The sequence below is a fragment of the Phodopus roborovskii genome, unplaced genomic scaffold (genome assembly GCF_943737965.1).
Source record: "Phodopus roborovskii unplaced genomic scaffold, PHOROB, whole genome shotgun sequence".
Lineage (NCBI taxonomy): Eukaryota > Metazoa > Chordata > Mammalia > Rodentia > Cricetidae > Phodopus > Phodopus roborovskii.
In genome coordinates this window covers 6,112,167-6,125,174 of record NW_026125489.1, presented here as the reverse complement: position 1 = coordinate 6,125,174, position 13,008 = coordinate 6,112,167, and the positions used below count along the sequence as shown (strand labels likewise).

General features: G+C 46.7%; 1 protein-coding gene across 1 annotated transcript in view; it reads left to right on the top strand.

Annotated features, from left to right (window-relative positions):
* Window positions 1-12,451, top strand: part of CUNH12orf56 (chromosome unknown C12orf56 homolog) — a 36,420-nt gene extending 23,969 nt beyond the window's left edge. The window contains 7 exon segments of the mRNA XM_051176170.1: window positions 1,275-1,381; window positions 2,435-2,524; window positions 6,349-6,475; window positions 7,917-7,991; window positions 8,231-8,305; window positions 10,012-10,190; window positions 12,289-12,451. Coding sequence (XP_051032127.1) covers window positions 1,275-1,381; window positions 2,435-2,524; window positions 6,349-6,475; window positions 7,917-7,991; window positions 8,231-8,305; window positions 10,012-10,190; window positions 12,289-12,415 — 780 coding nt within the window. The 3' untranslated portion in view covers window positions 12,416-12,451.
* The last annotated feature ends 557 nt before the right edge of the window (window positions 12,452-13,008 follow it).

Below are 13,008 nucleotides of genomic sequence, written 5' to 3'. Positions count from 1 at the left end.
TAAAGAAATTGGATTATCTCCCACCCAAGGGCACTGCAGACCACCGCTGCCTGTGGCTTATCAGCTTAATCTACCCTAATTGTGTGGATTTGTTTGCTTAAAGACCTCTGTAGACTTCCTCACTAATCTGCACACAAACACGTGGCTTTGATATCCGGAAGGGCCTTTGTTTCAGCTGCGTGCTCAGGGTAATCAGTGGGCAGCCGTGACCTGGCTAGGGGAATCGCTCAGGAAACTGACCCAGCCCACGATTTTCCTAACAAGAAGTGTGCAGAGTAGGATGGGAGCTGCGTCAGCGGCCCAGGGAAATCACCCTTGAGCACCAAGAGATTCTGCTTCCTTAGGGTGCGGAGGCAGGCTCTCCGGGGAGCGACACGGATGATGATAGTCAGATGTAGATAGAGATTGTCAGATACACAACCAGGGGCTGGAGGTTGGCGGGTCAGAGCCCAGAGAAACGTGCTCGGATAACCTGAACACAGGGTTTGAAGGTGATTTTTAAGTCGGACAAGCACTAGCTGGGGTTAGAAAGGGGGAGAAGTGTGGCTGGCGGTAGTGTTTAAGAGCCTGCCGTCTCAGAGCAGGCGTGAGCCAGCAGTGGGTGACATTGCTGTGGAGCAGAAGGGAAAGAATGACATGCTGAGATCGTCCAGCCCAAGCTGGGTTTCCTGGTTTGTTTGTTGTTTTGGTTTGATTTTCAAGACAGGGTTTCTCTGTGGCTTTGGAGCCTGTCCTGGCTCTTTCTCTGTAGACCAGGCTGGCCTTGAACTCACAGAACTCCCAAGTGCTGGGATCAAAGGTGTGCGCCACCACCGCCCTGAGCTGGCTGTGATGACTCAAACTCCAGGCGGTACTCTCTGGAGGATTATCTGTTCTAGTTACAAGATTTTGTTTCATGGCCCTGGCTAAAGCCCTGGCTGGCGTTCCCTGTGTGTGACAGGCTTTGGGAGTCAGAGGCTGGGTGACGGCCCTCTGGAGCTCCCACAGAAGTGTGAGGAAGAACACTCCCAATTTCTGGTGTTGGGCAAGAAAATCCAAACTTACATTTACATTTCTTTGTTAAAGATGAACTTTGCGGGGCAGGAGAGATTGCTCAGTGGTTAAGAAAGCACACTACTCTTGCAGTGAGTGGTAGTGAGCAAAAAAAAAAAAAAAAAAAAGTATGGTTGTAAATCACTTCTTGGGTTGAAGAGGTGTTTTCTTTGCCCTTGCATGTATGGTTGGACTTTTAATAACTGTATCTGCATTATTTCCTTTCCCTCTTGCTTTTGCAGACCAGTGAGCTTTTCTACTTCCTAGTGGACAAACTTCATGAGTACTTGCCAGAGTCTAGGGATAAGACTGCACTTCAAAATAAAAGCCAGAGGGCCAATGAGCTGGTGTAAGTATCAACTACACGATATTAGCCCTCCCTGGCAGAGGTTCTCAACCTGTGGGTCGTGACTTCCTTGGGGCTGCATATCAGATATTTATGACTCATAACAGCAGTAAAACAAAAAAATCACAATTAGGAAGTAGCAGTGAAATAAGCTTATGTTTGGGGGTCACCCCAGCATGAGGAACTATATTAAAGGGCCACGGCATTCGGGAGGGTGAGAGCCAGTGCTGTAAGGCGTTAAAGATAAAGGGAAGACACGAGACAAAATATATGCTCTATTAAAGGTTGGTGGTGCAACTTTCACTTCACATAGATTTTTAAATTTTAAAAATGTATTTATTTATTATTATTATTTTTTTTGTAAAAAAGGGTCTTGTAGTCTGGAATATTCTAGAACTCATTATGTAGACAGGCTGGCCTCAAACCTATTTCCCAAGTGTTAGGATCACAGGTTATGCCACCATGCCATGTTCTCACATGCATTTTTAAAAATAGCATTAAAAAAATTAGTGCACATGTAAGGGATTAGTAATAATGACTGCCCTCAAAATGAGACAGACATATTTCCTTATTAAAAAATGTAAAGTAGTGGCTCAGTGGCCAAGAGTGCAACCTCCTCTTGCAGAGGACCAAGCACCCACATCTGGTGGCTCACAACCCCCTGTGACTCCAGCTCCAAGGGGACCCAACGCTTCTAGCCCCTGTGAGCACATGCGCTCATGTGTATAAGCCTACATTCAGGTATACACATACAAATATTTGCAAATAAATCGTTGGAAAAACTATGCATTCAAAAATGCTTCTGCGTGTGCCTTGACCCTGACGTGAAGCTCCTAGTCAGCCAGTAGGCACATCCTGGCTGTTCCGTGTGTAGCAGTGCCAGAGGAGGTATTCAGCCAGCACTGGCAACTAGATACCCAGAGTTTGATGGACTTTCGGCTACATGAGTATCTGAAAGCAGTTCTCTGACGACTCACTGCGTTCGTGGGATTCCGACCCGCGGCACGATGCCACGTCCACGGTTTTTGCTCTGCTATATTTGCTCTTATTTCCTAGGGCGTGTATTGAAATTATACAGACCCTGGGACTGATGTTCAGGGAAACAGAAATTGAATCGTCACGACTGACCACTCTGGCCGCTAAGAAGTAAGGGTTCCGTGTGCGTTTGTCTTGTTGTTGTTTTGTGTTTTAGGAAGCCATGGGGATGGTGTAGTCTCTGCTACCGCTCCTGCTATTTCCTGTTTCCCGGCTCTAGCTGGAGTTGTGAACCGGGAAGAATGCGGCCGAAAATGAGCCGGACTAATTCATTAGTCCGCTTACGTAAAGCAATAGCCAGCTCAAGTCAGAGCATCAGACAGCATAGACTCTGAGGGTTGAGAAGAGTCAGCTGTGTAAGGTGTTCAACCACAGGGACGAGCTGCACATGGCAAAGACACGCTTTTCCGTAGAGGCACATGAGTAACAGCTGAAGTGAACCCGCTGCTCTCCGCCACACCTGGGAAGGGCAGGGAGGCGCATTCCATGAGCGGCTGTGGTTTCGGAGAAACTGACGTCACAGGGATCTTGTTTTCTCACGAGCACCCAGAATGCCCCTGGAACAGCTCCATTCTTGACCCTCGTCCTGTAAAACCCCTTGCTCTCTAACCCCTCTCTCTGGTCACCCCCCTTGTGACAGTCCTATAGGTTAATCGGCGCCTGCTGGATTTGTTCTGTCCCTCTGCATCTTGAGGGCACACAGATTTTCTCTGCATAACACCTTCTGTGATAGTTCAGTAGACTTGAAAAAGATGGAATGACCCAGCATACAGCAAAAGCCTGGGAAACGGGGTCTCCATTGGAAATAGCCCTCAGCAGAAAATTATATTTGCTAAAGCAAGAGTTGCTGTAGTCACATTTTTATTTGAAGTTACGGGCTGCTTAACCATGGGGGATGTCTGCTTATAGAAATTTAGATGGAAACCATGCTGGGAAAACTCACAGAAACAGCTGACCCGAGCAAGTGGGAGCTCATGGACCCCAGTCTGTCAGCTGCGGAACCTGCATAGGACCGAACCAGGCCCCCTGAACGTGGGTGTCAGCCAGAGGACTGGGCAGTCCATGGGGCCTCTGGCAGTGGAGCCAGGATGCATCCCTAGTGCATGAAGGGACTTCAGGAGACACTCCCTTAGCCTAGATACACAGGGGAGGGCCTAGGCCCTACCCCAAATGAAGTGACAGACTTTGATGATCCCTCATGGAAGGCCTCACCCTCCTTGGGGAGTGGATGGAGGATGGGACGGGGGAGTCAGTGGAGGGCATGGGAGGGAGAGGGAACTGGGATAGATATGTAAAATAAGATTGCTTCTGATTTAAATAAAACTTATTTAAAAACACCTAGGCTATATGGTACATGTATATTTATTCACACACATAAAATAGATGAAATGTATGTATGTATATATACATATACATGTACATATATTCATATCATACTGCTTATTGTCCCTACGGCCTTCATAAATTAAACAGCAAGTGATTCCATCCAGCAAAAGTTTTCCCATGCTGCTTTGCCCTCATGTCCTTCGCAGGAAGTAGAAGGGCACCGAGGGCAAGGATGTGTTCTTCTAGAGCAAGGCCTATAGCCCTGGCTCTCACACTCTATTGGCGTCTGCTCTTCTCTACCCTAATTTAAGAACAATGGCCTTGGATTGTTCCACTTGGTTTGGTCCCGTCAGCTGTATCAAACCTTCCTCCCAGGTAAGGGGAGCCGAGCCGTCAGTATGTGCGTTCAGGAGCTGCAGCAGAGCGTGGCGATAATATTAATCTTCAGGCACTTTTGCTATGCATAGGGTTATCATATAATATGATAGTGTTACATCTATCAGATTGCATAAGCTTAGTGAGTTAGACAGCATTTAATTATTCTCTCACAACTGCATGGGTCAGGACTCTGGGCAGGGTTAGCTGGGTCCTGGGCTCCTGAGTTCAGCGTTTCCATTGTGGTGTTGACTGGATTCAGCATCCTCATAAGCTCATGTGAGCGGTGGTTGAGAGAGCAGCTGTAGCCGGCGGGCTGTCTGCGAGTTCTGAGGAAGCCCACTGCTGCAGGGTTCGGCTGACTAGATCACGCCTACCCAGGATCATTTCCTCCAGACTGACTAAGAAGTCAACTGATGACGGGCTGTAGTTGTATGTGAAGAGCCCTTCATATTCACAATCTGATATGGCACATCCATCAGTGATAGCCACTTACAGTCACAGGCCAGGCCCACACATAGGAGAGGGGATCATATGGCGTCTGTATTCTCCTGTGGGGTAGCAGTGCTGTAGATCATATGAGAACGTCACCTTCCACGATACCACGGACTTAGACCTCCAACATCTGCACTCTAAAATAGAGTGTAATATGTTTAAAATCCATATATTATAAATAATAACAATCGGAGTAATAAAGCCATTCAGTTGTTGGGATAATTTTTAAGTCTGTGATGTCAATCCTAGAAGTCTCTATTTTCTGGAGGAGTGACTGAAATTGTTGGCCCGGAGAGTTTTAAATTAAGTCATTTGTTAGAAGGCGTAGATTTCAAATGAAATTCCATTTGAGGAAATAAAGAAGCAGTATTCATTTAGCGTTTCCTCTTTATTAGTTCCCAGAGTGGAAACTTTGTTAGTTCAACCCACCTTGCTGCGTCCTTGAATGTGTGGTGTTCTTTTGTGTTTCAGCATGGTTGTGGTTGGATTCATGTGTTATCACAGTAAGAGACCTAGAACTTCAGAGTTCTTTCTCTTAGCTCTGAAAAGAAACTGTAACTAAAAATAAAGGACTGTAATTAAATAGAACAGAGAACGGGATGTCAGTTCAAACTTGCTATCTAGAAAGAGCTTCCAAAAGAAGTGTTCTGGGGGCTGTGGAGATGACTTAATGGATGAGAGTACTTGCTGAGAAAGTGTGGGAACCTGAGTTCAGAGCCCCAGAATGGACATAAAAGGCCTGGCAAGGTTGTGCTTGCCTGCAACCCCAGTCCTGGGGTCCGGGCCAGGGAAGAGATGGGAAGATTGCTGTGGCCTTTCTGATAGTAGCCTGGTTCCAAGTTCAGCGAGAGGCTGTTCGAAGGGAATAAGAGAGACAGTGGTAGACTAAGATAACCCTGCTCTGCCCGACACACGCAGGAACGCAGCACACCCAAACACATGTGCACACATGCAATGCACAAACAAACTCACAGAAGAGTATTAGAAATAAAAAGGGAATGTTCTTTTGATTGGAAAGGTCTTACAAAAGTGAGTTTGACTGTTTTATTATTTCATAACTCCATGTGCCTAGGTAGAGCTCCACACTGTGTAGCTGAGGACAACCGTGAGCTGACCCCCTGCCTCTGCCCACTCAAGTGCTCAGATTGTAGGCACGTGCCTTAATGCCCAGTTTATTCGGTGCTGATGGCCACGCTCAGGACTTGCACATGCTACGAAGACACTCCACCCATTGAGTTAACTAACACTCCCTGCTGCAAGCCTGGTCATTTTAAATTGCACAAATAAAACAGTAGATATTGTGAACGATCTACACTATCGTGTGTGTGTATTTAGAAATGTAGCGTGTATTAAGAACTGGACTAGCTTTTTGAGTTGGAAAACAGGAGAACTGTATATTTTGGGCTTCTGATCATGGTAATGATTTAAATGATAGCCTAGGAAGCATACAGGATTCTGTGTTTCTCTATGAAAAGCACATTTGTGCTGTGAGATGGTGGCGCAGGCCTTTAATCTCAGGGCAGGGAGGCAGAGGCAGGTGGATCTCTGTGAGTTCGAGGCCAGCCTGGTCTACAGAGTGAATTCCAGGACAGCCAGGACTACATAGAGAAACCCTGTGTCAAAAAATTAAAAAAAAAAAAGGAAAACAAAAACCAAAGTGCCTGTAAGTTTGACTCCACTGTTTTCCCTTTACAAGCTTTACCCATTAATTGCTTTTTATTCATTTTTTTTTTTTTTAGGGGAACGCTGCTTAATCTCTTAGTAATTTTAATTAGCAAGCCTAAGGTTCCAAAGTCTTGCTCGATGTCTAACGACGGCCAGCCACCGTCTGATTCAACGTCAGCTGAAATGTCTTGTGATGCTCAGGTGAGAAGAGAACTTGGAGGGAAGAGAACCCTAAGGGTTCATGGTTTTTATGTTTTAATGGGGACCATGGTGCCGTAGAATACAGAAGTATGTTTATATTAAAGAGGACATGTTTTTTATTAACCTAAACCTTAACTATTTGGCCAATATCAATGTATCCCTTTTGTCTTTCCAGGTATATCAATTAAGGAAAATAATACTGTTTAAAAATTGTATTCATCTAAATGTCTTTCTGTATATTATTCACATACATGTAGTTCCATAGTAGAGATTTGACCAAGAAACCAACCAACCAAACAACCAACCAACCAAACAAAGAAACACAAAAGCTTCCAAAAGAATGTCTCCCAAATTTCCAGGTCAACTTGGACTGTAGTTTATGCTAACAAGTGGTTAGTGTTTACTTAGTAAGTAAGCGTCGCTTCTTTTGCTAAAGTTTTAGCAAATCATTAGAAATATGACACTGTACCGAAGGTGCATTCCCAAGAGAACACGCCAATGTACAATCACTGTGTTTTGAGCCAATCAGCATTGATTTGTTTTTTTTAAAGAGCAGGGTCTGGTTCTACAGTTCCTAAGCATACAATGGGGGCTGTGCTTCCAAAGGGTGCAACCCCCCCCTCCCCGTATGTGTTCACTGGTTATCTGTTATGAGAGAACACTGCTAGGCAGAGGTCCAAAGAGGAAGCAAAGCGGAAACAATTTCTGCAGCCACAAATTCAACAAGGTTCACCGTCAAACTAGTTCACGACCAGGTGAGAGGGACGGGTGTCACTGAGACGCACCGTGGCCGTATACGGAACACCCGATGCACACTTGGAAACAGCAGAGTCTGCGAGAAGCACAATGCAGATGGGTGGAGCCGTTAAGCGGCGTATACATGCACGGTGTCCATGTAGCTTCTTACATACATACCATGCGTACACAGTATGGGAACACATGCCTGGGAGCCCCGCACTTAGGAGGTGAAGGCAGGACTGCGAGCCGCGGATCAGCCTTGCCTTATACAGTGAGACCTTTTTGAGGAGGAGGAGAGGAGAGTACAGTTTAGCTAAGGGATGGCAGAAGTCGGAAGGAAACCCCGGGGCAGGGAGGCAGAGCTCAGCAGTTAAGAGCGCTTGCTACTCTTGGAGAGGGGCCAAGTTCCGTTCCGAGCACCCACATGGTAGCTCACAGCTATGTAATTCTAGTTCCAGATGTCTGGTGCCCTCTTCTGCCTCCATGGGCACCAGGCCCACATGTGGTGCACATGTATTCATGCAGGCACAGCATTCATACACATGAATATATATGTCCGCACACACACACCTTTCCGGGAAGGACTAGAGCAAATGGGATGGAAAGTGGGCATGGCAAATAGAAATTTAAACCAGAAACCTCTTTTCAAGGCTCTGGAGGGAAATGGCTTTTCTGGCCCACTGATGACTGTTGAAAATTCTAGTTACAGAAGCTTATCCTGGAGTATACGGACAAGGCTACAGCCCTGCTCTATGAGACTCTTCTTGTTTTTCAGCAGGTAGAGCATGCATCTTATAATTCTAATATGATTGTGTTATAGTTAACAGTGTGGGGGGCGTGGTCTCTAACATTGGCTGGCCCTAGTGACACCACGATCTCTAGCTCATCAGGGCTATTGTGGTGATTTTTACAGAAACTGACTTTAGAGAATTGATTGTTTAGGATAAAAACATATTTGGGAGTCTTTTAAATACGACCCAGACGTAATGAATGTGACTTGTTTCCTTGAGTCTCTAGGGAAATCTTGGATTGGGATCCACAAAGTTTGCTATTAGCTGGATGATGTCAACCCTGCAGAGCTGCCCTCCCACAGTGAGTATGGGCAGAAAAAGACCCGGCTTACCGGATACTTCATTCTTCATTGGTAAAGCATGGGCATCGTCTTATGCACAAGCAAAAGATAATCTTGATGATTTTGTTATTTAATGAAAATGGAAAGAAAACATTTTTTATAATTGAGACCTGAACTAAAGGTATTAAAATTATGTCTTAGGATTAGCTTTATTTTATTTTTTTAAAAAAATCGAAGGTATATGTAGCAAACAAAATGTTAAGTTGCTGGCTTGTAAACTGAGTAAAAACGTTGGCATTTGCGGTAGGTAGAACACTTGAGATTGACTGTGTGCTCTGCCCCTGCAGCCTCCTCTCTGGTCCCAACTCTGGTCTCTTAGAGCCCATTCACGTCCAAATGGTCCATGTCTGTCATTCTACCAGATCACAGCCAGAGGGAGCTATTTAAAACAAAAACAGTGGTTGCCATGCCTTGCTATTAGCTGGATGGTCTCTGCAGCTTTTCTTTGCTAACCTCCTGCCCAGGCCTGTGGGGCGGGCGGGCCATCTTATAGCTCTGCAGCCTTCTCTGGTCCCTCTTTTGCCCTGCCATGTGCATCTCTCAATGGCCTGCCCTCGTCCGCCACTGACTCCGTCGCTCTATCCTTTCCTCTGTGTTGGTTTTAGTCTGTTATAACAGGATGGGTCATTGATAAAAGAGAGAGGTTCGTTTGGAGACTGGTTGGTTTGATACCGTAGCCTGTCTTCCCCTTCCCCAGAGCTTGTCACCTTTGCAGTTTGCATTGGCTTCTGTTGTCGTGTGCTTCTGTCCTATGGTAGCCTGTGTGTCCCAGCACACTTTCCTCTAGGCACATGGTAGGAGTGGGCTTCTCTCTTCACTCGATTACTTTGGCCTGAGTCGCTTCCGGGCAGAAGTTGTACAAGCTTGGATAGCATGCTTCCCTAGATTCGCTTTCCCTTCTGGAGTGCTTGCTACCTGTTGTGTTTCACCCACTGGTGCGCCTGAGTGATGGTGAACAGGGATGCCCGCCCACTGACCTCTAAGGGCTGTGTGATGTGAACAAATGACCGAGCTTTTCTGTTCCTTAGAGGGCATTGGTAGTTTGAGGTTTGCTATAGATCTAGTCCATCATGACTGAGGCGATAGCTTTCTCCATGGGTCATGGAGACAGCAATATGTCTAGCGTCCGAGATCTTTCCCTCTCCTCGTTCATGCATTCAGTTAATCAACACATTTACTAGAAATCTCTTCAATAGGTAGCACTTGGCACTGGTGAGAAGGCTCGGTGGGTAGAGGTGATTGTTGACAAGCCTAAGGAACTGAGTTTGTTCTCTGAACCCAATATGATAGGAGAGAACAACTTCTATGAGTTGTCTTCTGGATTTGACAGGAGGGTAGTGGCCTGCACACCCATGCACATATATGTGCACACGCACACACAGGTGGTAAATGGAGTGCACACACAGGTTGAGACTGTGAGCAAGGCACTTGTCATGAGGCAATGTGTTCTCTTTCCATGCGTGAGCGGACGCCCTGTGACCTACTTTTCCAGAGTGACGATGTTGAGTCCGTCCTGAAGAAACTGTCTTCTCTTGTCAGATCCCCGTGGCACATTTATGCAAAGCCGGTCAGGGGCCAGTGTACTGTATCAGTGGGATAGCCTGCTGCCCCAAAGAGATTGAGATCTCGATGTTGTCCCGCGAGTGACTGCATTCTCTCCCTCTAGATGGGTTTTGTGGGCAGCATCGTGAGGCGTGTGGTGGACCGGCTTTCAGCCTCGCTCCAGCTGCTGACTCCCTGCCAAGCGGTTCTGCTGTACCAGCAGCTTTATATCCTCAAGAGCTGCCTGCAGTATAGCAAGGCCCTCGCCGAGTATATCAGGAACCACCACAGCGAAGAGTTCAGGTAAGGGAGAGAGAGCGCATCCAACCAAAATGCTCGCTCGTCCAGTCAAAATGCTCGCTGCTCAATTCTCTTGGCCACTTACAGCAGGACCTGTGGTGGATGTGGTGGAAAACTCCACTTTTGTTTTTTAGTAAGACTTTATTTGGCCACAGGTACGCTGAAATTTGGGACATGTCTAGGAACCGCTGCCATTTGAGGAATGTCCCCAGCCCAGAATCTACTTGTCACTCATCGCCTTGCTTGTGTGCAGCCTGTGCAGAGATTTACTGTGGGATGGTAAATTATGAGTTCAGGCCAGTTGCTGCATGCATGCTGGGAGTGACCAGTCAGTAAAGGGGGATGCACTGGGGCGAGTGCTGTCGATTTGTTTCACTGACTCTTTCCCACCCCAGTGACTGGACGGCAAAGGGCAGTGGCCAGTATTGGCTCTGTCTGTACAGTGGCCTGTTCTGTTGCCTCTCAGGGTCCCACTTCTACTGCAAGGCTACTAAGGCCAAGTGCGCTCGGCACTACACCCTGAGCTAACAAGTATTCAAGGAAAACTTGGGTCATCTTTTTTTTTTTTTTTTTTTTTTTTTTGGCCACAAACGAGAAGGGTGCAGCCTGTGTGGCCTCCCCCATGGCTCAGAGGGAGGCATCAAGAGATTTGGAGGCACACATTATGGCTTTATATTGTCTTCAAAAGGGATAAAGTCAGCCCTCTGTGTAGACTCTGTGTTTCCTGCATGTGGCATTATACCAGAAGGTCCATTCTGGATACCATAAAAGGGATTTATTTGGCTCCACGCTGATCCACAAATCAGACCCAGCAACCCCCCTCCTGCTTTCTAACTCCCTTTTCCTTCTCCCTAGGAAAAATTGACATAGCCCGAAATTTACCCCTCTGGAGCATATAATTTGGTAGCTTTGAATACATTTCGCAATATTTGCAACCATCACTGTTGAACTGTAGAACATTGTCGTTATCTAAGAGAAACCCATTCCTCCCTTCTCCCAAGGGCTGGCAACCACTTACCTACCGCCTTCTCACAGCCATCCTGCGAGCGGCCTTTTGCCTCAGGGATTTCATTTATCATAATGCAACATTTTTTCCATGTTGTAGCATGTATAGCACGAAAACTCCCCGTCTCAACCGGATTTTCCGTTTTTGAGATGAGGTCTTGCAGTGTAGCCCAGGCTAGTCTAGAACTCATTGTGTAGCTTATGTTGGTCTTGAACCCATTGCAAACCTCTTGCTCTAAGAGCCTGAGAGATGTACACATAGGCGTGTGTCACCATGCCTAGCCTAATGATAAAAGACCTAGTTATAAACTTCAAAGCCATCGGGACAGCTGGTAGCAGTAGCTGGCTGGGGCTCCCAGCAGGGCCCTGTCAGGAAGATTGGGTGCCCTTTGGTACCATCTCCCTCCTGCTCACGCTTCCCACCACACTGGTTTGCATCTCTTGTGGACATCCAGGTTTGCAATTTTGTTTCAGTCTGGTGGCTTCCCATCCACTTTGCACTGATGACTTTGACCCTACTGTGATCCTTCTGTCTTGGTTTTCCTGGGGGCGTGGTCTGGGTACCGGCAGCTTTTAACAGCTCCCGCAAGTGATTCTGTTAATCGCTCAGGGTGGAGAAGCATCTGATGCTACCCAGGGGGCTGGCTGAAGGCTCTCTACATCCTCACATAGAAGCCTCTATGTAGAGGACTCGGAGAAAAGCCCCACCCTTTCCCCTTGACTGGTCCTCATGGGTTATCTCGGCCTGACCCCACCCGCCTCCTCCATTCTGTGTATTGTCTGAGGGACCCAACATCAGAAGCCTCGCACATACTTTGGTGAACGCAGCCCTGTCCTGTCTCGTCTTCCTGGTTACTGCCTACGTGGTGGATCCGTTGTTAATTCATTTCTCAAGTAAGGTACCTAGGCTCACTGAAATGCACACATAGCAAAGATTTTTAGGTCCTGAGTACGGGAGGTTGGAAGTCTGCAGATGTGGAGTCTTGTGGTTAAGACTCCCCTGACCCCCACCCCCAAGAGTGAGTGTGAACATGCTGGATGAGCCAACATGAAAATTCTCATTTTTAAAGGTGCTTTGTTTCTCTGTGATTTGCAGGTACTTCATTCACATGCCAGCCTTGGAAAGGAGGCTCCCGGTGTGGTACCCTATTACGGAGCCCACCACTCAACTCTGTCATGAGGTTCTACAATTGATTGAACAGAGACAATATGCAAAATGCTAGAGAAGATAAAGTATAAAGTGTCCATTTAAGTCAATATTTATGAGAAACAGCCTTTCTATTTATTATCTAGCTTTTCCTGGGTCTTGTGGAGATTTTAGTTAAATGTTCACTGACTCCCCTTTGGGAGGTATTACTTTTTAAGTCACCATGCCTTTTTTAAGTCACCATGCCTAGGCTGAGAGCATGCATCTCCATGGTAGCATCCTAGCATCTATGAAGACGTGGGTTCAATACCAGCACAGAAAAAATGAAACGAACAAACTAAGCACCACAAACACCATCTAAGTCTTTACGTAAAGTGGTGTACTGCTCCAGAACGAAAGGTTCCTTAGAGACGGGCATCCCAGCACGGGGCACAGAAGAATCCAGAGACCGGTGTGCACAGTAGATCTGGTGGGTTCTGCTGGTGCAATATGGGTGAATGGTAGACACCCACAGCAAGATGGTTGTAAGAAGTACGAACTGCACAGTGAGCTTGAGGGAATTGCCCAGCAATGGCAAGGCACCTTCTCCTCCACCTGGAAATGTCCCTAGACAAACGTGTCTGGGTAGCAATGGTCAGGGGAGCAGTCACAGGTGCACAGCCATCCAAG